Source organism: Ostrinia furnacalis, unplaced genomic scaffold (genome assembly GCF_004193835.3).
Source record: "Ostrinia furnacalis isolate ACB-3 unplaced genomic scaffold, ASM419383v2 OfSCF1144, whole genome shotgun sequence".
Classification (NCBI taxonomy): Eukaryota; Metazoa; Arthropoda; class Insecta; order Lepidoptera; family Crambidae; genus Ostrinia; species Ostrinia furnacalis.
The window spans coordinates 166,373-193,125 of NW_021131383.1; the positions used below are offsets into that span (position 1 = coordinate 166,373).

General features: G+C 35.1%; 1 protein-coding gene across 5 annotated transcripts in view; it reads left to right on the forward strand.

The window, feature by feature from the left end:
• Positions 1–26,753, forward strand: part of LOC114351443 (Formin homology 2 domain containing) — an 87,417-nt gene that overhangs the window by 10,374 nt on the left and 50,290 nt on the right. For 2 of the 5 annotated variants that reach the window (XM_028302657.1, XM_028302658.1), the window contains exons 3-5: positions 2,773–2,834; positions 3,768–6,814; positions 7,381–7,414. In XM_028302657.1, coding sequence (XP_028158458.1) covers positions 2,817–2,834; positions 3,768–6,814; positions 7,381–7,414 — 3,099 coding nt within the window. In that variant the 5' untranslated portion in view covers positions 2,773–2,816. Of the gene's footprint in view, positions 1–2,772; positions 2,835–3,767; positions 6,815–7,380; positions 7,415–11,153; positions 11,353–26,753 lie in introns of those variants that run through there. The other 3 variants (XM_028302659.1, XM_028302663.1, XM_028302660.1) reach the window with 2 other exon arrangements.

A 26,753-nucleotide genomic window follows, 5' to 3' on the forward strand; every position in this document is an offset into this window, starting at 1 on the left:
GCTTATTCATTGTCAAATTAGCTTTGTACGTCTGTGGGAATGGATGCGGGCAGCTTAGGACCGGTCGTTATGGAAATCCTTGAGGGACCAGCCGTGGACGTCGTTGGCTGAAATGAACAAACCTATGATACCATAAGTGGTTTAGTTGTTGCTTAAGTTGTTACTGTCACATAATGTGAAACCTTGGTTTTCTCAAAATAAATAATTCGTGTGTCAGGTATCTGTCCCATGAAAAATAGTCCAACCCAAGGTCATGATTGTCAACAATGCTGCGATTATCGTTTGTGCAGTATTCCTTCAAACATGAGTCAATAGAAATTACTCCTCAAAACAGTTTCACCTAGACAACTCGTCGGCTCAGGAGTACAGAAATAGCAGCCATTCCTTCACAGTTGAAATATTGCATGATTAGCACGGGTGATAATGTTTGTTCTTGCATTGTCCTATTTTTCCTAGAAAACAACACAGGCGTTTAGGGCGGCGAATTTACTGTGTAACTTGACTGTTGTCCAAAATTGGGACATTGTGAAACTTCGATATTCAGAACAAAAGGGCTACTAACAATACTTAGTTATTATTTCCGATTTTTGCCACTTGACTTTTTAGAATCGTTGGACTATATACATAGAATAGTAAGTAGACTTGACAGGTACCTAATAGCCATTTTTGCAATGCAAATTACTTATATTCTTTTTGATTAAAAAAACATCTAGGAGTACAGATCCATTGAAAAATACCTAATTACTTCTCTTAGGATAGAATAAATTCCAGTGCAAAATCAAATCTGATTCTTAGAGTACGATGAACTTCAACCGGGATAGTTGATTTTGCAATTTTTATTTCGAGTATGACCAGACCAGACATAGTTGTTAGTTGGTACACTAATAAAATAGTTGTGCAATAGAAAGCTAGCTTTATGTCTTAGGAAATAAAATTGAAACTGCATCTGGCACACTTGAGTTCTATTGACTTGATCGATTTAGGCCAGTATACAAAGTTTAACGCGCTATACAGATAAATTATTATTTAACAGAGTGACTTAGAGATTAGGTCATCCATAGGGGCATTATGTCGTTTTTGTTACTATGGTACTGAAAAATAAGCGCTCCATATAAAACAATTGATATTATTATACACTGGCCTGCAATAGCAAAATTTATTTTTTTCCTAAGCCATAGCAAAACCATAGATAGGTAGAGATTTAAATAAAATAAAATATGGCAAATCTTATCAGCTTTCTTATATATTAACAAACCTTTTCCTTTCAAGCTTTTATTTTATTTCGGAAGTATATCTTTTGAACCTACAAAGTTATCGCAATTATAAAAGTGGGATACTTACTTTTGTGACCAGTGTATGTTGAATTGTTGACGGAGCTAATGAGCTATGTTAATCTACCTAAAGAATATTAGTTACAATTGCCAGGGTAGACACGATGATGCAAAAATAGAGTCTTTGAATCATCCGTAGAGCAAGTACTGAATGGCCTTTATAGAGTTTAATTTACAATGTTTATGAAATAGTTAATAATGAGAGAACAATACTGTTGAAAGGCTAGACGGAAGTTTAGAACATAATTTAATCCGAATATTGATGTTGTTTTGCTATTTTCGTTCACACAAAATGATATAATTGAGTACCTAGCTGTATACAAATTAGCTAATACAATACGCGGAAATATTGCAAAAACTAGCGGATCTGGTCGTCAGCCAAAACATCAAGGCACAAGTTTCTTTGAGTATTCATAAAAGAGAAAATATTTTAACATCAACCGACGTCAAGGGAGGTACCTATGATATTTAATTAAGGACTAAAAAAATACATATTATTATTACAAATGCATTTTAACGTTATCTAAGTACTTATTTCCTAGACATGTTTATCCTCAGAGATATAATAATTGTCATTTTCAGACCTTGACTGACAAATGAACACTTCTATATTTTCTTTTGCATTTATCATCGCTTGCCTCTGTAACTGACGTATCTTTAATTTTTTTTTCGAAACTGAGTTTTCTACACCATATTAATCAATTTTGCAAGACGAATCGATCTGTCCAATCGCCTGAAAATTTTGCAAAATGTCAGTTAGAGAGGCAAGCGACGTTATGACAGCTTTAAGGCGTAGCCGTTCAGTTTCCATTCTTGACTCAAAAGTTAGACTTTACTCGTCTATAGACACAACGTGATATGATGATCGGAACAGTCAAATAAAAAATGATCTGATATCTATGAAGTCAGTCATGAGCAGTCTGCCCATCATATCTTGTGGGAGTGCGATATTTCGAAACATGAACGTGACATAATGCTTAATTCAATGCAACATACATCTGTTTCTGCAATATATTACACCGATCTTGTCGCGTCAAGGGTAAATTTCCGTGCTTTTAAGTGATTTTGTGAAAAATATTATTGGCAGGTGAAAAGTATGGCAGGTAACTAATAGGTCATATTGTCCGTGGAATATATTTTCATAAAGGTTACTATACTAAACCTTTGTTTGTCACCTGTCAACCGCTTGGCAATGGAGGGAAGTTGAACCTTAACTTCGAACTCTTCTTATGTTCTTCTGATTAATTTCGTTGCGGGTCCAATGACAGTTTAACTTTCCCCCGGGAACTTGGCCTTCACTGATTGGATTGACAGTCAAGCTGTAGACCTACACAGGAGATGCAATGGTGGGGACGAGAAGTGGCAATAGTCCCGTTGATATCTGTGTATTTATAATTGTAATGTTTAATTCGCATTTGAATTTCCTGTTTTATACTTCCAGGTGACGTGAGTAACGCTCATCACAATCGAAGAAAGGAATCCAAAATGTCTTTTAGAAAATATGTAAGTTAAATTCTATATTTAATTACTAGTTGCCTATTTAAAAATAACATTGATGATTGGTTACACGCTAAGGCTGAGTAGCACCATTTTACTTCAACTTCAACAAACGTCAACAATCTGTTAAACTCCATACAAAAACACCGGTTACCATTAAAGTTACCGTTAAAATATGGTGGTGCAACTCAGCCTAAGTTGTATCTTAGACTATTTTGATTTGATGAGAAGTATCAACAGTAAAAATCAACTCAACATTCCTCAACTTAGCCACTATTAATCAGTCTACTAGGCTTAACATATCTAAAATAACAAGGCGCTCAATAAAATCCCTCCCTGTATATTGTATTTTATTTTGCAAATATTGACATCCTTATTTCCTAAGTTGGAAAGTCTAATTTGGAAGGTTATAGATTATCCGTTAACTTTGCGCCCGTGCCGCATTCCCTTTGCTATTTATAAAACAGTGAAAGGCACAACATTATGCGTGATAGTGTTGAATGAAGAATATGGATTTGGTGCTATATTAAAATGGAAAATTCTCTTTTTTAAATATAGAGATCCGTTTATGGAATATGGTAACGAACTAATCGAAAATCAACTTTATAAACTTATCTTTGAGCTGTTGATCACATTCATAACGTTTATCTACTAAGGACACGTGAAATTAATGTGTAGAAGTCGGAATGATGCAGTCAAAAAGTGTACCGTAATGATATTTCGTAGTTTGGTAGAGTCCAAAGCTTTTTTGGGAGACTTTTTCCCGCCTAATTACGAGTATATGATAATGAATTTAAAATAAGCGGCACGATGTAACCAGAGTTGCAACACATCATGTTCTGGCTATTATTATAATCCTTTAATTATGTTATTAAGAAACAAGTGGTACAAGAGACAGAAAATGAAATTTGTTAAAATTATTAATTTATCCTTTTTCAGTATGATACGAGTAAGTCCTCAACGTACGGACGCAGCCGAGATTCGTCAGCTACTCGTGGGTCGACCACCACCAGCACCGACCGACCGACCTCGGTCACTGCTAAATATCTCAGTCCGACACCATCCTACAAATCCAGCATACCTATCCTTCGTGGTGAACGGTCAGCCAAAGATGAAACACCCATCTCAGCTATCGCTAATAAATATGCAAATTATGGAAAAAAAGAAAAATCAACATCAACCTACGAAAAAAAAGACTATACCAAACTTACCGTTCCAGTAACCGGAAAAAGCAGAGAAACCAGTCCAGTTTCAACTTCTTCAAAATACAAACAATACTCTACTACCAATGGCAAAAGCAGAGATGTCAGTCCTGTGTCAAAGTCGAAGTACAGTATGCCTAGCATCAGCGGGAAAACTAGAGATCTCAGCCCAGTCACATCACTGTCAAAATACAGTTACACTCGACCGTCAAGGCATTTGAGTCCCGGCAGGCAGACGACCAAAACTTTAAAAGATAAAAGCCCAGAATCCAGTCCAGTAAATCGAGACAAAGACATTCCAAGCAAGACTGACAAGTTATCAAGCTATAACAGCTTGACTAGCTTGTACTCTAACAAGCATCCTCGAACTTCAAGTTACAGCCGACCTGCTTCAAGAGCAGAAGTAAAGCCCGATATTACGATAAACAGATACGCGATAGCCAATAGGTTATCTTCGAACTACTCCCCTACAATTAAACTATCTTCTGTATCTCCTGTAAATCATAGTCCTACGTTAGATAGTCCTAAATTTGAGACTGAGAAGTCAGTATCACCTTCAATATCAATTAAAGAAGAAAAAGAAGATAGCCCACAGAAAGAGATTAGTTTAAATAATCATAGTGAAGAGCATTGTGAAATTCAAAGTGCCGAAGGGACTGAAATTGAGACAGAAACTGTAATTGTCATCACTCGTCATACATCGCCCACACCACCAGGTTCATCAGCTTATGTCCGGAGTAGAAGAGCGGATATGGCAAAAACCACAGAGAAAACTATTACCCGTTCAAAAAATAAACCAGAAATGATTGACAAAGAAATACAATCAGATCGCTTAGATGATCCAACAAGATCTAGTAGATTCGGCAGTACTGCAAGATCAAGTGTAACTAGTTGGTCACTTTATCCCTCAAGTAGTTACACAGGCTACGCAGGAAGATATTCTACTAAATACACAACATCTAGGGACAATTCTTCAGGTAACTCTTACAATGATAGAAACAGTCGAAGTACTAGCACAGAGCCACCATCTAAAGATAGTATAAGTGGAACCCATTCTCCATCTGAACATAGTAAAAGTAGTCCTATAATTAACAATACCATACCTGAAAATAATAAAGAAGTTTTTTATTATGAGGACAAGAAAGATGATGATAGCAGTAATATGTCAGAAATGATAATAAATGTGAATTTCACATTAAAAAGCCCCAAAATTCTTACAACAACAACAACTGAGTTAGTTTCCCCAGAAGTAACAATTACTAACAGTCTTTTACCACCACAAGCCCCTAAACCCGAAGGTGTTGTAAAAACAAAAAAGAAGGTCCGAAAATCAAGCACAGATTCTTCTTCAGACTCGTCTTCGAAGAAAAAAGTTGTTAAGAAAAGGAGTAAATCAGTTAGCTCCTCAGATTCCGAACAGGTCAGTGAAGTAAGTGAGAAAAAAAGTGGTAAAAGTTCCTCATCAGTTTCCCCATCTAAAAACATTAATAAAGTTCCTTCAAGCAGTAGTTTAACGAAATCTAAGCCAAAATCTCGAGAAAGTAATAGTCCAGAGTCAAGCATGACGCAGTCTTCTATGAGTGAAGATGAAGCAATGTCTCGATCTAAAACTATCGATGTTTCTAGGACATCTGCTGATGAAACTTCACTGCCAACCGATGTGTCTCATAAGCAATCTTCACCACAACCTCCACAAAGAAACGATGAGGGCACTGAAGAAGCAAAGTCTTTCCTTATACGAGCTTTGGGACCGGTCGCAACTTTGTTCAAATTAAGACACCAAGAAAGTAATGAAAATAGTCATTGGCCAGACATTTCTAGCTCAGATTCTACTGGGAAAGACGTTTCAAACATTTTGACCGAAAGTGATAAATCGAGTAAAACCAAAAATATCATTGCTTCCAATGATGATGGATCAGTTCATCTGAAAAAAATTAGACATGTAGAATCTGGTGAAAGAGCTTGGTGGTTAGATAGTAGTTCCAATATACCAGAAGGAATAGAAAGATTATCTCCGCCTCGCAAATCATCCAGTGATAGCGACAAAAGCGAAAAGTATAATTTTTATAAAGTGCGACATATAGAGTCAGGAGAAAAAGATTGGTGGCTTACTAGTAATAGTAATGAAACTTCATCTCTTAGCAATAATAAAGAGGTTCCAAATAGTTTGAGTAAATCAAATAGTTTGAGTAAATCAAATAGTTTGAGTAAGTCAAATAGTCTGAGTAAATCAAACTCTGATCAAAAGCGGTTTCCTTTGGGTCGGATTCGGCATATAGAGTCTGGTGAAAGAGCGTGGTGGTTATCAAGCGACAAAAACATTCCAGAGGGTATCGAAAAATTGCCAACTCCCACTCCTCCAGATGAGTCTGATTCCTCTGACTCGGAAGAAGTGCAGGTATATATCAGTCCAACGCACATACCTCCATTCCCATTACATCTACCAGACGACGAACCTTTGGGTGACAGAAGAAGTCCTGAAGGCTTGGAAACACCTAAAGAAAATGAAGATTTCATAGGACGTCACTCACCATACGAAAACAATCATCAATATCGTAGAAGAAATATGTACCAGAAAGGAATGGAAAAATACATATCGCGATACACAGACATCGATGATATATTGGGTACTTCGGGTCAAATATACAGTCCATTTATGGATTCTATTCTAGCCAGAAGGACAGGGATGCCTTTTGAAGAGGAATGCGAGGAAATTGACCCAACGCAAGTCAGGATACACGACAGCACCGCACAGATGCCGGTCATCACTAAACTTCGAGGAAGGTAAACATATTTTTTTTATCATTATTAATTATTATTATTAATTTTGCTCTATCTTGTATTGATTTCCTAATACACAAATTTATTTTTAGTAGACTCTAAGCAATTCAGTAGGGTCTAGTCATAAAACAGGTCACACCCACACCACAGCAATTCATCGTAATGTTTGACAGTTCTATGTGTGTAAAATATAACCCGTTGTCCAACTAAAGAGGCTTTATAGGTGACCTACTAGGCTGCTTCGATGACAAAATTATTCTTAGGCCGAGGCTTAGCTTTTTTGAGGATGCTGATAATGGGCTCCTAAACCTATTTTTCGCAATACATACTTGAAACTTGTATAATATCTATCATAAATAAGTAAATTTTATACAAGTCAAATTAACTAATTTTACTTAGTTACTGATTTGAAGACAGCTGTAGTGTGAACGTAATGATTGTATCACAAAGCAATCATTTTGGCACTTTTAGTATAAACAAAGTAGGTTCACTCCTCGCTTAGCTTTTCTTTCGTTTTCAAAGTATAATGTTACGCTGATGGTTTTAACTAATCATAATTTATTTTTCAGAAACGAGATAGCTAACTACAGAAACGAAGATGAGGTAAGTGGATTTATTTATCTTTTAGATAGAAGAGTTAGTTTTTCAAATTACTTCCTGCAGCACAGAGAGAGATAGTCTTTGTAATGTTAGGTGATAAAACGTAGTCTGAAGAAGTGTTATAATCCGCATACTACTGAAAGTAGTAATCGCCGTAACTCAAAGCTATGGTTATTCACCCTTTTTATACAATTTCAAACAATTATCTGTGGTTGAGGATTTCGCGTGAAGCTCGTTTCCACTTTCAGCCTGATCACCACTTCCCATCTGGTGAAATGCAGGCTAAGAACTTCTGTTGTAGGTAAAAAAAAATATCTACTAAATAAATTATGGAATTTTGAAATTTCCGTTTTATCGTATCTTATTTCTAAATCAATTTAAAAGATAGCAACGCGTTTGAGTTCAATATTCATACACACTAATGCTTTCGATCAGCTTTCTACGTTGCCTACAACATCCGCTAGAGCGAGCTGTGCATTTATTTTGTGACAAAGGTATAATTTTCTGACGAACTGTATAGTAATTATTTCTTCATTGTTATTTATTATGTCTATACGTTACTTTATCTAAGGTTTTATCCAAATCCCTTTTATCTGTATCAAAACTAATATCCATACAATCGATTCATCTATCCCATGTTTTTTGCTTATGCTTAAAAGCATTACTATAATCTGGTATTACTTACTTTAATTGATGGGAACAAATGCTTAAGGGTCTATTAAAATAAATTGACTGGAATTAAAACGTCAGCTGTGCGCGCAAAAACAGGTAGATGTCGAGCTAATAAGAAGCAGAGGGAAAGTTCGGATCGTTCTCCGAGCGAGGGTTCAGTACATTTAAATTTATTTACACCATAATTCAAGAGTAGTCAAACATTTTTAACTTCGTTAGCCTAATTGACGTTTAAGTTTGAAATAGAAACACATATTTATGTTACACATAACCTTTTCGCGTTCATAATTTAATGGGCCATAAACGTATAATTATGTACAGTAATGATTGTACTATGGCCACAAGCTACACATGAATCACTTCAGCGACGTTAATGTTGTTGGTCTTCGAAGTATTTAAAAAAATATACACACAAACAATAAAAAATATCAATAAATAAGCTTCGCGAAATTCTCACGTCCGAAATACCGCAGTGTCTCAAGTCAAAAGTGTTTGACCAGTGTGTGTTGCCAGTGATGGTGTATGGCTCTGAGACGTGGTCGCTTACTATGGGCCTCATAAGAAGGCTCAAGGTCACCCAAAGAGCGATGGAGCGTGCTATGCTCGGAGTTTCCCTGCGTGATCGAATCAGAAATGAGGAGATCCGTAGGAGAACCAGAGTGACTGACATAGCCCGCAGAATCGCTAAAATCAAGTGGCAGTGGGCGGGGCACATAGCTCGAAGAGCTGACGGCCGCTGGGGCAGGAAAGTTCTTGAGTGGCGACCACGAGCTGGAAGACGTAGCGTGGGCAGGCCTCCCACTAGGTGGACCGACGATCTGGTGAAGGTCGCGGGAAGTACCTGGATGCAAGCGGCGCAGGACCGGTCTTTGTGGAAATCCTTGGGGGAGGCCTTTGTCCAGCAGTGGACGTCTTTCGGCTGAAACGAACGAACGAACGATTCATAAAATATTAAATTTCAATTATAACATCTTTTGAAATTCAGTCTATTCAGATACAAAATATTTTTAGAAGGTTTTTGAATAGATTATATCGAACTCCAAAAACGGGTCTGGAGATGTAGGTTGGCGAGTACATGGGTCTTAGTATGTAATACCTACTAAAAGAACAAAACATAGTACTGGTGCATAAGTTCTTTAGTACGCTCATGAATTATTTGGTCGTCTTAAATAGTCTAAATTGGTTTCGCACAATGCATGTGAATAACCCCTTTTCTCTGAAAACTGGGGGTTTAACATCCGTGCCATTGTAAAAATTTTACTCAATACTCAAATATTTATTGCTGACCATCTTGTTATACACAATTTGTTGTTACAATGCAATGCAATGTCAACTCAGCCACAACATGTACTCGTAAGATGAATGGAAAACTTTTTTCGAAGCACATAACAATGACATTTACTGCGCTTTACAATAAATATAAATTTTATTTACCTACTTTTCTTTTTTTAACCATCAAACTTCTTGGTACTTTACCATTGATATTACAAGTATTATGTATTTGTCTTTCATTTTAGCGAACTTATAATAAAATTTATTACTTTTGATAGGTATTCAGGAAACCAATACCATGATCTTCCAATATCACCAAGATTCAGTACCTACTACTATGTCAGTCAATTGATATATTTTTTATGAGCTATCAAAACGCGATTTTCCATTAGTTTTTGTATACCTACCTATTAAAATAATATGAAAAAGTTAAGACGACACTTTTGCCAACACTATTGATGTGTTGAAATTCAGTAGTTTGAAATTTTAATTTATAATGTCAACGATGAATATACGATAAATTATAATATAATGCAATAAATTACACATAATATTAACCTAATTACGTGGCTTTAAGGAGAGCAGAGACATAATTGTAATTACAATATTTCATAAATAGAATATTTCCGAGACGTCTTAGTAATTATCGATAAACTACGAGTACTAAAAGGTACGCCTGAAAACAATAAAAAGGAAAAAAATACTGAATTACTAAATAAGTTAACTTAACTACATATTTCAAAGAATCTACTGATCTTATTGAAATCGGTGGTGGTAGAGAAATATGTGAACTTTCATACAAAAAATATGCATGAAAATATGAGATTTGGTCAAGCATATTGCTTGAGTGTTCAAACAGTAGCATTTCAGCGTTCACTTTTTATTATGTAGCAGCGAGCGAGCTTTTTGTGAGCGCAGGCGCTGCGAAGCCTTACATCGCGCCCGCGCATCGACTCGACCACTGAACCGAGATGGACATCCTTGCCTTCCCCTATGGGAATACTGGGCGGGAGTGGGACAGCACTACGCCCGCTCTGACATTTCGAAACGGTGACGTCATGCGCAAAGAGTGTAGAGCGGACGATGTATTTTATTACTTTTTGGGACCCACAAATTTTGTTACGGTCAATAATATGATTAGGGATATGAAGTAACAGACGTTTTTGCGAATATAAAAAAACTTTGCGAATTGGGCTTATTTATGGCACTTAAAATTGTTAAAATTTTGATCCCGGTCGTTCAAATATTTATAATAACAATTTTATACAGCAATGGCAATGACATGTACAATGTACATGGGCAAGTAGAGGCAGTGCCTAAAAACAGTGGTTTGAAAATTATTTATGACTTTTTAAGTGCCTACTCTTTTCCTTTTAGTTTTATTAGAAGAAATAGTATATTCAATACTATGTTATTGTTGGGTACTATAAAGGAATATAGAATATGATGGGGTTAGTGGCGATTGTGCTCCGCATACAAAATGTCAATTCAAAATTTTACTGCGCTGCGCTGCAATGGTAGTTGCATCGTAAAACCTCCGGACCGAAAAGTTACCTATAAAACTTTTTCAAAAACTGCGCTGACGCGTCTGCGGCACTTAGTTCATGAACGGCTTAAAGTCATTCACGTTTCATCTCTCTCTACCGGTACGGACGATGTGCTACAATGTCGCTCCATAGCCAACTCGCCTAACGAAACATGGTTAATGCACTCTTGTACGCGTGGTAGAGCCGTAGTGTGTACCGAAGTCGGCCGGGTAGCTTCGACGTGAAATTGTTACCTGAGTCAGTGTGGCTTCTTTCTTTAGTGATGTCTGCGGTGTCGCCTCGGACGGAGCGCGCCGCCGGTGAACGGACAATGCAGTGATCAGTGTATTTGTTGTATTTCGATCTCGAGAGGTGCACTTGTATTCCTTATCCACACATTTTAAGTGACTTCTGGAACGTGGAGCCGGTTCTACGCATTTTTTACCTTTTTCCACCTTACCGGTGTCTGTGGTGAAAATATTTGCTATTGTTTATACTCGCCATTTTGACTTAAAATAGTAAAGAACAAGTTTTGAGTCGTAAACATTCACACAAAAAACGGACACGCCGATACATTTTGTTATTCGCAAGTTGAGCGAAAAGTTTGCGGAATAAAGTTGTTCTTAATTCAAACTAAACAAAAGCTACAAGAAGTTCGTATGTGGCCAAGTCATTATTATTGCTGGTCGGTATAAATGTGAAATTAAAAAAATATGTCTCTGATTTGTCGTGAAAATAGTATTAAAAAGTTGAAAGTTGTTGCAGTATTCCAAAATAAGTGAAAGAGTGATAACACCGGTTTTCGTACTCGCTTGTACCCGAAGTTTTGTATCAAGCACTTCACCCTTTTATCTTTCACTAAGTCCTTGCTTATGACGTGGCTGTAATCGGCACATAAAGCTTACTGATTGACAGGCCTTAAAATAATTTTAAGATTGCGTGCTTTATTTAATTGACTGTGAAATACTTATACTTTGTTAGAGACCTACGGACGGGTCTCTTCAGCAGTTTATTGATAATTTCGTCATTGTTTGGGGTCTTCTCAATTAAATACAAATTGAGATTTTTACAATCTGCCTACTCAACTTCACTTGGATGATTGCGATATTAATTGAAAAGAACACTATTAATACTAATTAACATTGAAGCGTGTTCTAATTATTTTTTTAAGAATAATAATTTAAAGATATCAAACGGTTCACCATCACGTAACATAATATTATTAAAATCAAACTACTTATATCACCAGTTCAATGGGAGTACGAAATGAAGTAAATACATTTAATAGAGGCTGTAAAATTAAACGTCCTTTCATTGAAATTATACCGGATTATCTCTATTTCTAGACGAACTGGTTTTATTTATTTTTATCTCGTCCATTGAAGATTATGTTTTATTAATCTTTTATATTTATACAATGAATTACTTTTTCATAACGTCTGTCTAGGTCTGCACACCTTGCTAAGTTTTCACATGCATCTAAATTAAATCAATTCTGTTAATATTTAGGTAACTAATGCCCGTTTTCACCATCAATAACTAATTTTTAAGTGACCCCTATGGTAATACATAACAGGCAATTTGTTTTCATATGGGTCACTTAAAAATTAAGGATTGATGGTGAAAACGGGCGTTAGTCTTCTATAAATCTCACTAAATTGAATTCCATGAAGGTCTTAGCCATTGGTTTTCAAAATGGAGGAATATTTAGTGTACCCATTCGAAACCGTCTACCGTGATAAAAAATATTGAGCGCACGTTACAAATAGCCAATTTATCGCGATTATCTTTAACTCTTCCTGTGTTCATGAACCAAGTCGGTGCAGGCACCAATGCCTTATTATTTCAGCCAAATGATGTCCACTGCTGGACAAAGGCCTTTCCCAAGGATTTTCACAGTGACCGGTCTTGCGCTGCCCGCATCCAAGTGCATCCCGTGAATGCATATTGCATTCATTGCATTTCAGTGATGAAGTAATACTTTTTAAGTCGAGCAGCTGTAAAAAAGATTTACCTATTTAGCAATCTGATTTTGATCTGATCCTTTGAATACGAATAAAAATAAATTACTATTCCATGTATAATGTCTGCCTTCATGAGATGCTAAGTTTCTTAAATGCAAAAGAAAAGTTTTTGAATACAGTCAAAAACTTTTATTTTTACCGACGTCAGAAAAGCAAAATAACTTTTATTTTATCTGTATACTTATAGACAGACTGCAAGATAAGACGCATGGTCAATATTTATGTGACATAGCCAGGACTAATACAAACTATTTTTTTAATAGATTTGGTATTATAGATAACTTCTGTTTTTCGTTTACCGGTCAAGACCTGTTCCTTATCGACGCAGATAAGTTTGCTTTCACACCTTTGAACAAAAGGTGATAATTAACCAAAACCACTCTAGCTGATAAGCAATTCAGTAGGATCATTTCATAAAGGGTAGTATGTTACATAAAACTTGTAAAAAATAAAAAACTTTGCAATGAAAGAACGAATTCGGTATTCTGGAATTTTAGCAGTTAAATAACCACCCATTAAACATTCTAGACCTTTTTAAATCCTAATGATGCTGCATAACCAAGCTGTTTTTCGTGAGCAGGTAGACCAAAGCCGTGAGCATTTAATATTCACGATAGAAATCTGGTATGAAGACGGGTTGTTAAAATGCTATTTGAAGCACGAACTCTTCTTTAATCTTTTACTGCTAAACAAGGCAGGTATTTGACCGCATGTTGCTATACTATACGGCTATACTGTGATCTTGAGCCACAGAGACGTCCACCCTACTGAATCCAAATCTATTATGCCAAAACCAACAGTATTATGATAATAACATAACAAAGGTTTTTGAAGTCCGTGCTTTAAACAAAGACCTTGTCTGGCCTTGAGATTAAATGTTATCTTTCGAAGAAAAGTTCGACAGAACGGAGATACAGAATAATCTTGAATTGATACGAGTAGGGACATTTCCGGATGTTCGTGCGGATGCCTTAGGAAGTAATTTTTTGTCAATCATATTTTATTTATGTACTAGCTGACCCGGCGAACTTCGTACCGCCTTAGCGTAGAGATTTTCTTAATATTTTTTTCCGTAAGAACCATCCTTGGACTTCCACAAACATTTAAAAAAAAGAATTATCGAAATCGGTTCAGCCGTTCACACGTGATGCCGTGACAACGCGAAACGGGTTTCATTTTTATATATATAGATTATTTTATACATATAGAAGTGATTTTGATTGATATATTGGCGAAATGATGTATAGCTGTCAAATATAATATTGCCGACTGTTTAATTGGGCGTCATTAAGATTTATTTTAAAAATATTTGATATCGTGACGTTTACTTCCCTAAAACCATCTAATGCATCATCATTATTTGTTTTAGTGTGCTTTCCGGCATTCATTATACTTAACAAAATAATCCGATGCATTTTACTCACAAAAACACTACCGTTATTTCGGAAAAATTTAAATCGCACGTATGGGGTTTCATTAGAATAACTTGTATAAATAATCTGCCTGCAATTTACAATTTAAAAAAATGGCAATATAAACGAATCACAAGTTATTACCGGAACGAGTCAGGTACAGTTCGCTTCGGATGCGTGTACAGTGAGCCAAGAAAATTACTGGCCGCTTTCAGACAAGTATTGACACCAATAATAATCGATCATCGACATAATATTATGCTAATAGTTTCCTCTGATTATGTCGCGTCGAAGAAGGGAACGCCTTATATTATAATAATATACCCTATTAAGACTTTCTGTGACAATTTCATATCTTTAATAATCTTTGAAGTCTAGCCCGGCAGTAATTTTTCTTGTGTTTTTCATGTTTCAAAAAATTATTTACCCACCTACTCAGTCCTATTTTTTACATTTTTTATATTTGCCTGAATTGCATACTATACGGAAATGTCTTGATGACGTGAGATAATTCTTTTTGTCGATTGGCAACAAAAGAGGAACATCTGATTACAAATTAAGTACATAAATGGATGGCAACAATTACCTACAACTTACGAGATTTGTGCAGTGGGCGTTCAAGCTATAAGGAACTGCTTAACTACACTATTTTAATGTGCAATTTTTAATAATAAATCTTGAACTACATTCAATCTGGGTAACTTTGTCTATCAGTTTAACATTGGCTCAATAATACCTAGTCTGGTCATAAGTTCTGTCTGTTAAATGAAGGTCTCAAAAATATTTATTGAATTAGAATGTAGAATATTTAATGAAATTAAAAATGTGCACTGTTTTGAATTTTATTTGTTTTTAAATATGTAGTGGACGCATAAAGAAGACCGAACAGCAGTTGTCACGCTGCATTGGTGCGGTTACGCGCCAAAGCAGATTTTCAATGTACTGAAAAAAATTAATTAAATATAAATTTTAAGTTTATCGTTTCATCAAACGATATAATGAAGTTTGAAGTATAGAAGACATAAAACAAAAGTAATTGTCCTTGCACGGTTAGGACTCCAGCAGCGTTAAAAGCAGCAAAGGCGCGAACTCAAAAAAAGCCCATGCGTTAGCAGACTTTGCCTGCCCTGGCTTAAGCACATCCAGGGTGAAATTGATATTTTGAAGACTCAAGGCTTCAAACTTTTTGAAGAAAAATAAAAAATCACTTGGATGCGCGTTTGAAAGACCTGAGATTGAAGAAATCCCACGTTTTGCTTAAGCGGTATGCGGGAAAAAAGTACCTTGAAAAAAATTTTTCGAATGATTTTTTTTACCATGGAGGAGAGTTACAAAAAAACAAAATGGTAAGTTAGATGCGCATCAATGAAGAAGCACCAGCTTAATTTCGGCTGTCCAGCTAGGGCAGCTTTTATCGTCACTCAAGTTTTGGTATCATGTCTCAAATTTGGGCTTTTTTGAGGTATTTTTTTGCATAAAAGGCATAAAAACGAATGCCATTCTGTATCAAAATTCAGTTCTCACAAAGCTTATGGAACCTTTTTCACATATCATGCCCAATTACAGACACTAGGAGTTCCAGCAGGATTCTGAGCCAGCTCATAGAGTGAAAAGCGCGCAAAACCCGCTCGTAGGGCGTAAAATTGACCTCAGCCGGCACGAAGTCTGGCCCTCATCCAGTCCAGACTCTAATCCGTTGGATTACAAAATATGGCAACATTTGGAGAGGAAGGCCTGCTCTATGTCTCATACTGATTTGGAGTCCCTCAAGGCATCCTGTGTTAAACCAGCCGCCGATATTGATACGAAACTCGCTCGTGTTTCTAGAGACCACTGACCGCGCAGTTGGAACCCTTGTATTCATAATTGCAAGGAAAATTTGAAATATTTTTTATAAGCATAAAATCTTTGTTTTAGTACCTTTCTATTGATATATAAATGATTACCGTAAAAACAAATGTAGTATCAATTATTTCACTATAAACATGTGACAGAACTTATGACCCGACTAAGTATTTGCGAATGGTTATAGGACTTTTTCGCTTTGATTTTTTGTTGTTTCAAAAGCTTTGTGAACAAAGAGTCAAAGAAAGAAAAAGATAATATGTACAGTCACGGAATGAAAAGGTTCGTCAGTTTTCAAATTGATTCCTTCAACGAATCGCGAACACATATTACCTTTTGATACTATGTTACAGAATAATCTCGAGTTAGAGAAAATAATCTTTAACTGTTCGTCAGTAAAGTTCAAAATTATTGATCAAAGTTGTTTGACGATTTATCTTGTCAAGAAGATTATTATGATTGATAAACTAAAACCTTCTTGTTGGTTCAACCTGCCATTATTATTTCTATTAAATAAAAAAAAACTATTGTCAATTGGTCAATGTCATCATTGCATTGCACTGATGGGATAGAAAAATAAACAAGCAAGACCTTATTCGTTAGCAAACGTCATATTTATTTAAATGTTAGCAGCACTGTTTCTTGCACTGTTATGTTGGCAGGTTTGACTCTTACAGTACCTAGTGCAAGCGAAAACCGACACTAAGGTGACGAACCTTTTCATTCTGCGACTTTACCTAAATTCGAAATTATATTTTGCCAATATAAAAAAAATATTGGGAAAATTACCTGGATTGTCTGTACTTGAGATAATATCTATCTAGCACTGAGGAATCATTTCAAAAATCAGTTCCCAGTAATGTTTGCTTAACACCTTTCTGCAGCCGACTGTAGACCTGACTTGTTTATTTTTTGTTCCACAACCGGTTTCTAATGTAGACGGACCCCGGGTGTCCGTATGAAAATGAATATTTTAAATGCAAAAGTCTAGTGTTTCGAAATTCTAAAACAGATTAGTGTACTTACATTTTATTGATTATTATTAATTAGTAAAAACTAAATCAAATAAATAAGAAACAAAAATGATGATCCTACAAAAGCATTGTCATGTAAAATGTTGCCAAGACGAGAACATTATGACTCTTCGTCTTCATTTCAGCCAAATGACGTCCACTGTTGGACAAAGGCCTCCTCCAAGGATTTCCACAACGACCGATCATGCGCCACCCGCATCCATGCACCTCTCGCGACCTTCACCAGATCGTCGATGCGCCTAGTGGGGGGCCTGCCCATATTACGTCGTCCGGCCTGAGAACTTTTCTGCTCCAGCCTGACTCTACCAAAAACTCTGAACTTTTCTGACTCTACTAACAAGCTATCTATTAGATCTCATGTAGAGTCATGCTTCCATCTCTATACGCTAACTCTACAAGCCCTAACTTTACCAACTCTGTGCCTTTCAGTGCCCGTGCGCTTCACTTAGCTTGTCTTAGCTAGTCGAGACAGTTAAAGGAGTAAAAAAGCTTGACATTAACCTTTAGCCCAATTGCCCATTATCCCTAAAGCGCGTTCTAAAATTGCACTACGGACAATTAAATGGCTTAAATCCCCTTAAATTGAGAAATAAAAATAAGCTGATCAAAATTTTAGATCTAGCAATTTAGCAAGGAGCAATTAGCAGCAATATTACCAAAACAATGGCAGTAATAATAATGGCATAATTGCAATAGGTGTTGTCGGTATTGTCACACTGACATTCCTCTACTACAATTATTTTAACAGACCCTACAGACTGTTTGATATATGTCATTTAAAGTCAAAGATTCAAATAATCATGCAATGAATGACAATAAATGAATGATAGTTTCAGTTTGTGGCTCCACTTCCCTAAGTCAAGTCCTCACACGGACTTCTTGAGAGAATTTTGAAATTGCACTGTTTTGTTTTGTATGTTTACACGGTAAGTATGCACGTTATTCATTTACCAATTTTACACATTAATCGACGGTTAAACATAAATTAAAGAAAAAACAAACAAATTCGATAAACATTTAGGTATGACGTTACACTTTCTAAATTAGGTGTATTAATTTTTAGAAGTAAATAAAAGAAGGTTGATATTTTCTAATTACTAGCTTTTGCACGCGGCTGCACCCGCGTGAAATTTAGTTTGTCACAGATCATCATATATTATAGCCTATATGTTATTCTGGGTTATAAACAATAATACTGGAAAGTTTCATCAACAATCGTTCAGTAGTTTTTGCGTGAAGGAGTAACAAACATCCAGACATCCATACAAACTTTCGCATTTATAATATTAGTAAGATACTAAACTTCATCATTTGTTACAGGGGTGATGTGATGTATGATCAATAATAATTCTATAATAACCTTTCTAAAGAGTTTTCACACACTATTCAATAACAATAGCCGATTTTCTCATAAACAATTTTAACCGTTTAACAGTGACCTAATTAAAATACTGTCTTGTTAAACTTAAGAAATACTTTTTTAGTTAATTTCTTATAACTTGTACCTGGTCGACAGTAGATAGATTTCTGAACAATTCTTACGTTTGACTTTAAACAGTATTTGGTGTTTAATGTATTTTCTTGTATAATAGTGAAGATCTGTGTGACATCATGCCAACCATTTTGCAATTACAATGTGACAGTTTTCTAACGCATTAAACAAAGGAAAACTTTCACATACCTACCTAACATTTGCGACTAGTTTATCAAGTGCTTAGCTAATAAAGAAAGATTATCATATTTTAAAGTTAAAGTTAATTTTAACGACTCATCCTCAGTAAATTATTAGAGACTTTATTATTTTTGAACTTTAATTAACCATAGTTTGAATTTGATAATCGTCTTCTTACCTGTGATGTTTGTGATGATTAATAATGATATAATGTCAGCAATTCGTATGAATCCTAGCAATATACTTATAATTGAGCATGGAATTTGAATGAAGGGATTAACCCTAAGTATTTTTGTAAAGGGCTGATAATGTATGGTGCTATAAGAAGCATTTTAGTATTTTTATAGTCAAACAAAGTTCCTGCCCATAAGTAGTTAATCCAGCTATGCTAAGCTCCTGGATGGTATCTGGTCTGGTAATGATGAATGACGTTCATGTTTGATCGTAAAAGTATAAGTAAATAGTCAATATGTTTTTGACAGCCAAAAGTTGTAGTAGAAGAACCTTTTAATGAAAATGTAGAGTTCATGCGTGCAGGCAAGCCTTTCAGTGACTTGTGTTAAAACTTTACAAACTACATTTTGAGTGTATCGTAGACGATGTTTAAACAAACTACGTCATGTTTAATAGTAATGTCAATTTAAAAAATCTTTCTATTTTTTTTTTCAGCATACTCGTATAACTCCTTCAACGTGTCTTTTACATTTCAATTAATTTCTTATACATTAGCCATAACGATAATATGGACGAACAATGAAATTCTTTCAATGCAAACATGGACTTACTATTTCAATATTTTTATAGCAACTTACAAACTAGGTAAAAATTTTAAACTTTTACTGTAATACCGTATAGCTTAAGGTGTCAGACCAAGTGCTAGCGGGGTTTTATTAATATAAAATTAGGCAACTCATTAAAGAAAAATTGTAAACGAAGTCACGGGCCATCACTTACTTCGCGGTCAGCGCATCAAATCTTCGGTCATCGTGGGTTCAATGACCCCCACACACAATCGGATCGAGTCTGTGACTCCAAATCATATGTTCTAGTCGGCTACTTTTTTCGATATTTTAATGCTTTGGTTTTGTAAAAAAAAATGCTTAAAATGAAAAATAAGACTGCAGAAGACACCAATTTTGGTTAAAAACGGTGATCAAAGCAAATATCTTTCGTTCCAAGTTTGACCAACCAGCATTTTTAACAAATTAAAAGACTAAAAGTAAAGAAAAGGTTGCCCTGAAGAGGCACTTAAAGATCTGTTTGCATTTTAACCCTGCGATCGCTTCGAGACAAACATTTGGAAAGTGCTGACCACGGCCAATTCAGTTAAAGGAGCAAATCAGGAAGTAGGTACAGTTATCCGCACTCAAGTGTGACATCCTAATGTAGTTGTAATAGCAGCGATTTTGCAAGCAAAATAAGTCTTAGACTGTACACCAATTTAGACATCAAAATCATATTGTGCATTGTATTTCGTTTAAGTTAGTATTAGTGAGTTTCAACCTGTGCACAGAATTTTGAATCTCTGAATGATTGAATAATGCATGCACGATAATCTTTTTAGTTCTTCCCCTATTCCTCATAGTAAATGTTACTGAGTACGCACTAATAAACACCTTTAAAGGTTCTTGGGCTTCAGAGTTTTGGATTACCAACGACAAATGGAGAATCCAGAGGCCATCAGGCCATGGGGGTTTCAAAGATATTCTTCAGCATAGAGATGAAGCAGATATCCCATGTGTGGGATTTTTTGGATCCGAAAATACTGCTTCATTTCGTTAAGGACGCACAGTTATTAAAAATATATATCTAAACCTAAAACAGCAAATTCGTTCGTTCATTCGTTTCAGCCAAATGACGTCCACAGCTGGACAAAGGCCTCCCCTGGAAATGGTTAATAAAAACAGCAAGTAGCATGATTCTTTACCTTGATCAGACGAGTATTAAAACATACACATACTCGTACATTAATTTGCCACTTTGCCCAGTAGCACGACTTTAATACCCAGTCATTACCAGTGACATTATGTTTACTTAATGAAATACCGTAAATAATTACTTTTTATTACCTACATTCAATCATCACCAGCCGTAGTTTAGTTAATGCCTAATTGGCAAGCGTAGGCAAATAGAAATGTTTTAATAGACACATTGATACTTTCTCCATACGTACGCCATAATAAATGTTTGGTCAATTATCTAGCAGGTCACAGACTGACAACCAGTCGGACTGGTCGCAAGATTATTGAAAAGCGTCTCAGTATTCCACAAGTCATCGTTCATGTTAATAAAAATAACGTTAAATAGCAAATCTGTGAAAAAAATTCATTAAAGATTTTCATGACGTGTCCAATAAAGGAATTTTGACTTTGACTGAAAAAGCAGCATAAAAAGTGGTTTCTTCTAATATCATTTTTATACCGTGTGGCTTATCCATAAGCAGTGTAAAAAAACCGGTTTCTTCAAATTAAAGTGATCAGTAACTATGGTTTTGTCGATGTTGAAGCAATTTTAACTACCATCCTATCTATGGCATTTACTAAGTAGCAAAATATTTATTATCAGACAAAATGTCTGTGGTAATGTCTCACCACCGGATTCACAACGCGTCATTTTATCCTTTTTTACCAAAAATCGTATTAACAACTACAATATTATTATGCCTTTTGGGCAGGATATTGCTCGTTGACAATAAATTTGTATGATGCGGTCACATTTGACCACGGATCACCGTGTGACCGCTGACCGTCGAGTGAAATGACCATCAGGTCATTTAAAATTTTATCGTCTTATCTTATCTAAAAGATTTAGTTACTGATAGCCAGATGTACTAAACTATAAATTGTTTGATTTTTTTCCATAGTGATTTGTTGCACAAATAGAGCATTGTTTCACCAAACAATTTTGTTTTCACGCGAACAATACTACTGTGTATACTCTCTCATGTGCTATACCGTGTTTTATAATAAACAACGAGTGTAGCTACGACTTCTATATTTGTTAAATCGTACTTAACTTCTACATAATAATATTTGATGATTAATCATACGTGTGATTTTGTAACATACAGTCCACGTCAACGACACATGAAAAACAGATAGTTAATATTGTGATTTAAGCCTATGTGTTCTCGAAATCAGTTAGGCTGAGTTGCAACTTTAACAAACGTCAAAAATCTGTCAAACTCCAAACAAAAAATACCGGTTACTATTAAAGCTGCGGTTAAAGTAAGTTGGTGCAACTCAGCCCTTAAACTTTACTGACTAAACATGGAATCTTAAATATATTATAATAATAAATAATAATAATAAATCGTTTATTTGCTCAGAAACATGGTAACAAAATGGTCGATAGAAAATGTCAAGTCCAACATGTTTTGTCCAGGGTAGGCATGCAAATTTTACAAAATTAGAATCTACATATTAACAATAATAAATTAATTAAAAAATTTAAGTCATTATAGATACACAAATCAATCACTCAGAAATTCTTTGACAGTATAAAAACATTTATCAACTAACCATTCATAAAGACATTTTTTAAATTGGTTTACATGCAAGTCAGTGATAGAGTCTGGAATTTTATTAAAAACTTTAATGGCCATTATAAAACAGTTTTTACTGTAAAGGGTAGACTTTATAGCCGGAAATTTAAGCCTGTTAGGATGTCTTCTACTATATAGGTTATTATGACTATATGTCGTGAAAAAATAGGGATGTTTTTTTACAAATAATCCCAATTCATAAATGTATAGGCATGGCAGAGTTAATAGGTTCAGCTTTCTGAACCAGGGCTTACACGAGTCCAACGAGTCTAAATTGCACATTGCACGAATGCATTTTTTTTGGATAATGAACAAGGATTCGATTTCACTTGAATTTCCCCAGACTACTATACCATAACGTAGCACCGACGCAACGTATCCATGATAGGCNTATCTCCTCTGTGGTAGAAAAATTAGAAAAAACGTTAAGATTTTTATGAAATCCTAGTAGTGTAGGGAAATTCCCAGTAATTAAAATAATAATGACGTCATGTACCTTAACATCCTTTGATAAAAAAAAACATTGACATCCGCCTCTATCTAACTTAGGATAATTAGTCGTGATTGATTTTAAGATAATTATGTATATGTATAAGACCTAGGACATCGAAGGGTGGATGTTCATTTTAGGCATTGGCCAGTTATTAAAAAACTTGGGTTGACCCAGTAAAACAGTTTTAATTGCACATAAGATACCTGACCTACTATTATCGATCAATAGCAAAGACAGTACAGCATTACCCACAGCTGTAAAATCAATTATTCAATGCCACACCGCCATTGTCAGCAGAAACTTTAATCCATACTTACATTCGTTATAAAGGTGCCTGTTTGTTTGTATTATTTTCATAATTCAACTACTGAATAGATTTTCATGAACTTAGCACAAATGTAGCACGAAAAAGTTATGAAAGTAAAAGACATGAGCATCTTGTGCAAAAAAGTTTCATTACGGGTAGTTTAAATTGAAAACCTTACTAATATATGTATTTCAAATCATTTGTTTTTCATTATTTGTCTAACAAACTATCATTTAATTTTGTATCACATACCTACTTAGTTAATGGTTTGATGTTTGTATTATTATTTATTCTACTAGCGTAAACCAAATAAGTATAAGACACGTATATTCATGCTATAAAATACCAATAAAAGGTAAAACTACGTTTAAAATTTAATACATAGACATGATACGTGAGTAACTTTAGAGAATAACAACGAGTTTTCATAACATTATGTGTCTCATATCGAATATAATATTGGAGCCTTTAAGAACTAAACGTAGATACGACATATTTAAAAAAACCGGCCAAGTGCGTGTCGGACTCACGCACAAAGGGTTCCGTACCATTGATTTATGAAATTAAAATTATTATTTTTTTAATTTAAGTTATTTGTATGAAAGATTACGCGGTAATAAGCGGTTTACAATTTACGAGGCATTAAAAAAAACTACTTACTAGATCTCGTTCAAAACAATTTTCGTTGGTAGTTTTTATAATGGACATCATATGTTTTTTTTAGATTTTTCATTTTCTTATTTTAGAAGTTAGAGGGGGGGGGACCAACTTTTGTCCACTTTAGAAGCGTCTGTCACGCAAACTATTCGGTTTAGAAAAAAAAAATTGCATCAAAATCTTAATTCGGTTCACAGAATACATCTACTTACCAAGTTTCAACAGTATAGCTCATATAGTTTCGGAAAAAAATGGCTGTGACATACGGACGGACAGACGGACGGACGGACAGACAGACATGACGAATCTATAAGGGTTCCGTTTTTTGCCATTTGGCTACGGAACCCTAAAAAAGGTATCTTAGAGTGGTCGACTAAACTATTCCATAGAACCTACTTACAAATCGTCACATTTTCAAGATGAAATTAAATAAAAGACAACATGTCTCACAATTTTTTTCAATCACGCTTCAAAACAAATATTTGGCAAGTGCTGAGAAGAAGCCCTACCTACTTGCTTAGCTTGCTTGTTGTGTGTTCGGCCTTTAACTTCTAGAAACGTGGGAATGTACACAGCCCGTGCTCTAGTTTCCAACAAAATGACCAACTGCAACAAGTTGGCGATGGCAGTCCTTTCATTCAGTTTGAAAAATGATCAAAGGAACCAATTTAATTCAATTTAGCATGTTGCACATGGAAAGGAATGCTTGAGATAGAAAATAAAAAATATTGCGTTGCGACATTTTTTTTATTTGCATAAAATTACAAAACAAAATATACGAGTAAATAAGTTACCGAGTACAAAACAATTGATCTTACATAAGTAGAAAATATTTGGCGTATATTTTTTTAACAACAACTCGTTTTTTGCAACAGCAAGTAAACGCTTTGTTACTTATTTAAACACTGCGCAATAAATAAAAACTTTTCATCAACATTTCAGCCAACTTCAAAACAAAGTCTTCTTCTTGACGCAAGCCAATGGAATAAATACATTTCCAAATATTTTTGAGAGCCTGTAATTTGCATTCATTATTATTATATTCCCATCCATTTAAACAGGAGGTGTGAATTGTAACACGAGTGGACGTTTCGGACTACTAGTTACATCTTCCACTAGCAACGTGTAGAGCCACCGCTTGTGTGCCCGCCATAGATATTCTATGTAAAACGGCGCAGAGACTCCGGCGCCGCAACGCATCGTGTGCTTTGGCTCTTTGAAAGCATTCAGACTTTACCTTCATTTAGTTGGAAAGCGTATGTCTTGTTGGCTGTCCTATTAAATAAAGATGATTCTTATTTTTCCTCACCGGGGCTTATAATGAAAAAAAATATTGCCAGATCTAGTAGTACAAAACAAAATACAGACCTCCACAATAGGCATTACCTGTCCTGTGGAGGAAGGAATCACGATTAATGAAAACAAGTAAATTATTGTAGTTCATTTACATAGTAATGACAACATCAAAAGTAATAATAGTATTCGCTTAGAATATGCGTAATTGGACTATGAGCCTCCTCTATAGTGGAGGAGGCTCATAGTCCATCAGTGGACTGTAAAGGGCTGTTGATGATGATGATGCGTAATTACTTTAGTATTTTTCAATTTCAATCATCCCTGATAATGTCTTTTATTTAACGATCAATTGATATCTACATCTATTATTAAAAACTAAGACGCATGACGTTATACATAAATCAATCTATGTATTAATCTCATGACTGACCGCTAGTACATGTATTGTGTTGGCCAATTTACAGTTTGTAATGACATCCTAACTCATATTGCTGACTGTACAACATAACCACAACTGTGTGCACTTGACAGATTCTCATGGTACTTTACCAACCTTGCAAGTAGACAATGAGTTGCATTTTTATAATAACTGCAAGTTACTTGTTAACAATTATCGCGCCCTTGGTCCTAGGGAACTTGATCATATGATCGGAAATATTCCATATGTTTGGAAAGCGTTTACTTTTTCTTTTATTTTGAAGCTTTCTTTTTTATGGGGATAATACTATGTGTTGATTTGCTTTAATTATGTCAAAATATACACTTTGGGTGGTTCAATGAAGCTGTCTTTCCTTGTTTCTTATTCTTGCTTATTAATCTCGACGTGAGACCCTGATGTTAATATTGGACTAAAATCATTTTTTCAGACATCAAAAAACTAGAAACCCTAAAAAAGGTCCACTTCAGATACTGCAATAATTTGGAGAAATGTTTGCAATGAATCAGTTTCTGGAATATTAGATAAGTAAATATTGCGGAAAATTCACTCTCAGCAATTTAATATTGGGTTGGTTCTTGCGTAATAAATTCCAACGTGACTTGAAATATTAATTGTTTAAGAAGCTGACACCTAATTCGCGGAGTAGATCCAGAACTAAATTGGTTAAATTGTGTGTCTGTCTCCATTATAATTATTGGTTTGCCCTTGTTTTAATTATCAGCTTTGTCTTTTCTTTCCGGATCTGTAAGTGATACGCACTTATTCGAATAATAATGTGATACAGAGCCCAAAAAATATTTTAAAATAGATACTTCATCTATGTATTTCAATTGTATTTCAGTTCATCTTAATTAAGTATTCTGGAACAGATGTTCCAAAACAGACCTTGAATAAAACAGATCTTCAACTGAAGATCGTCGCTATTTGCCTATAGAAAGAGTGTAAGGAGAAGGTAAAACTAGAAATATGGCAATTCAACTGAGTTAAGAACCTCGTCTGACAAGTCGAGGTAGCTTAATCAATCTAATGTTCCATTTCGTTGCGTTTTTATGCCTATATTTACGGATCCATCCTGTCAGTAGGAACGGTAGCGGTAGTCTCAATACGCCCACAGATTGTGTAATCCATGGGAAAAAAACATTAAGATCA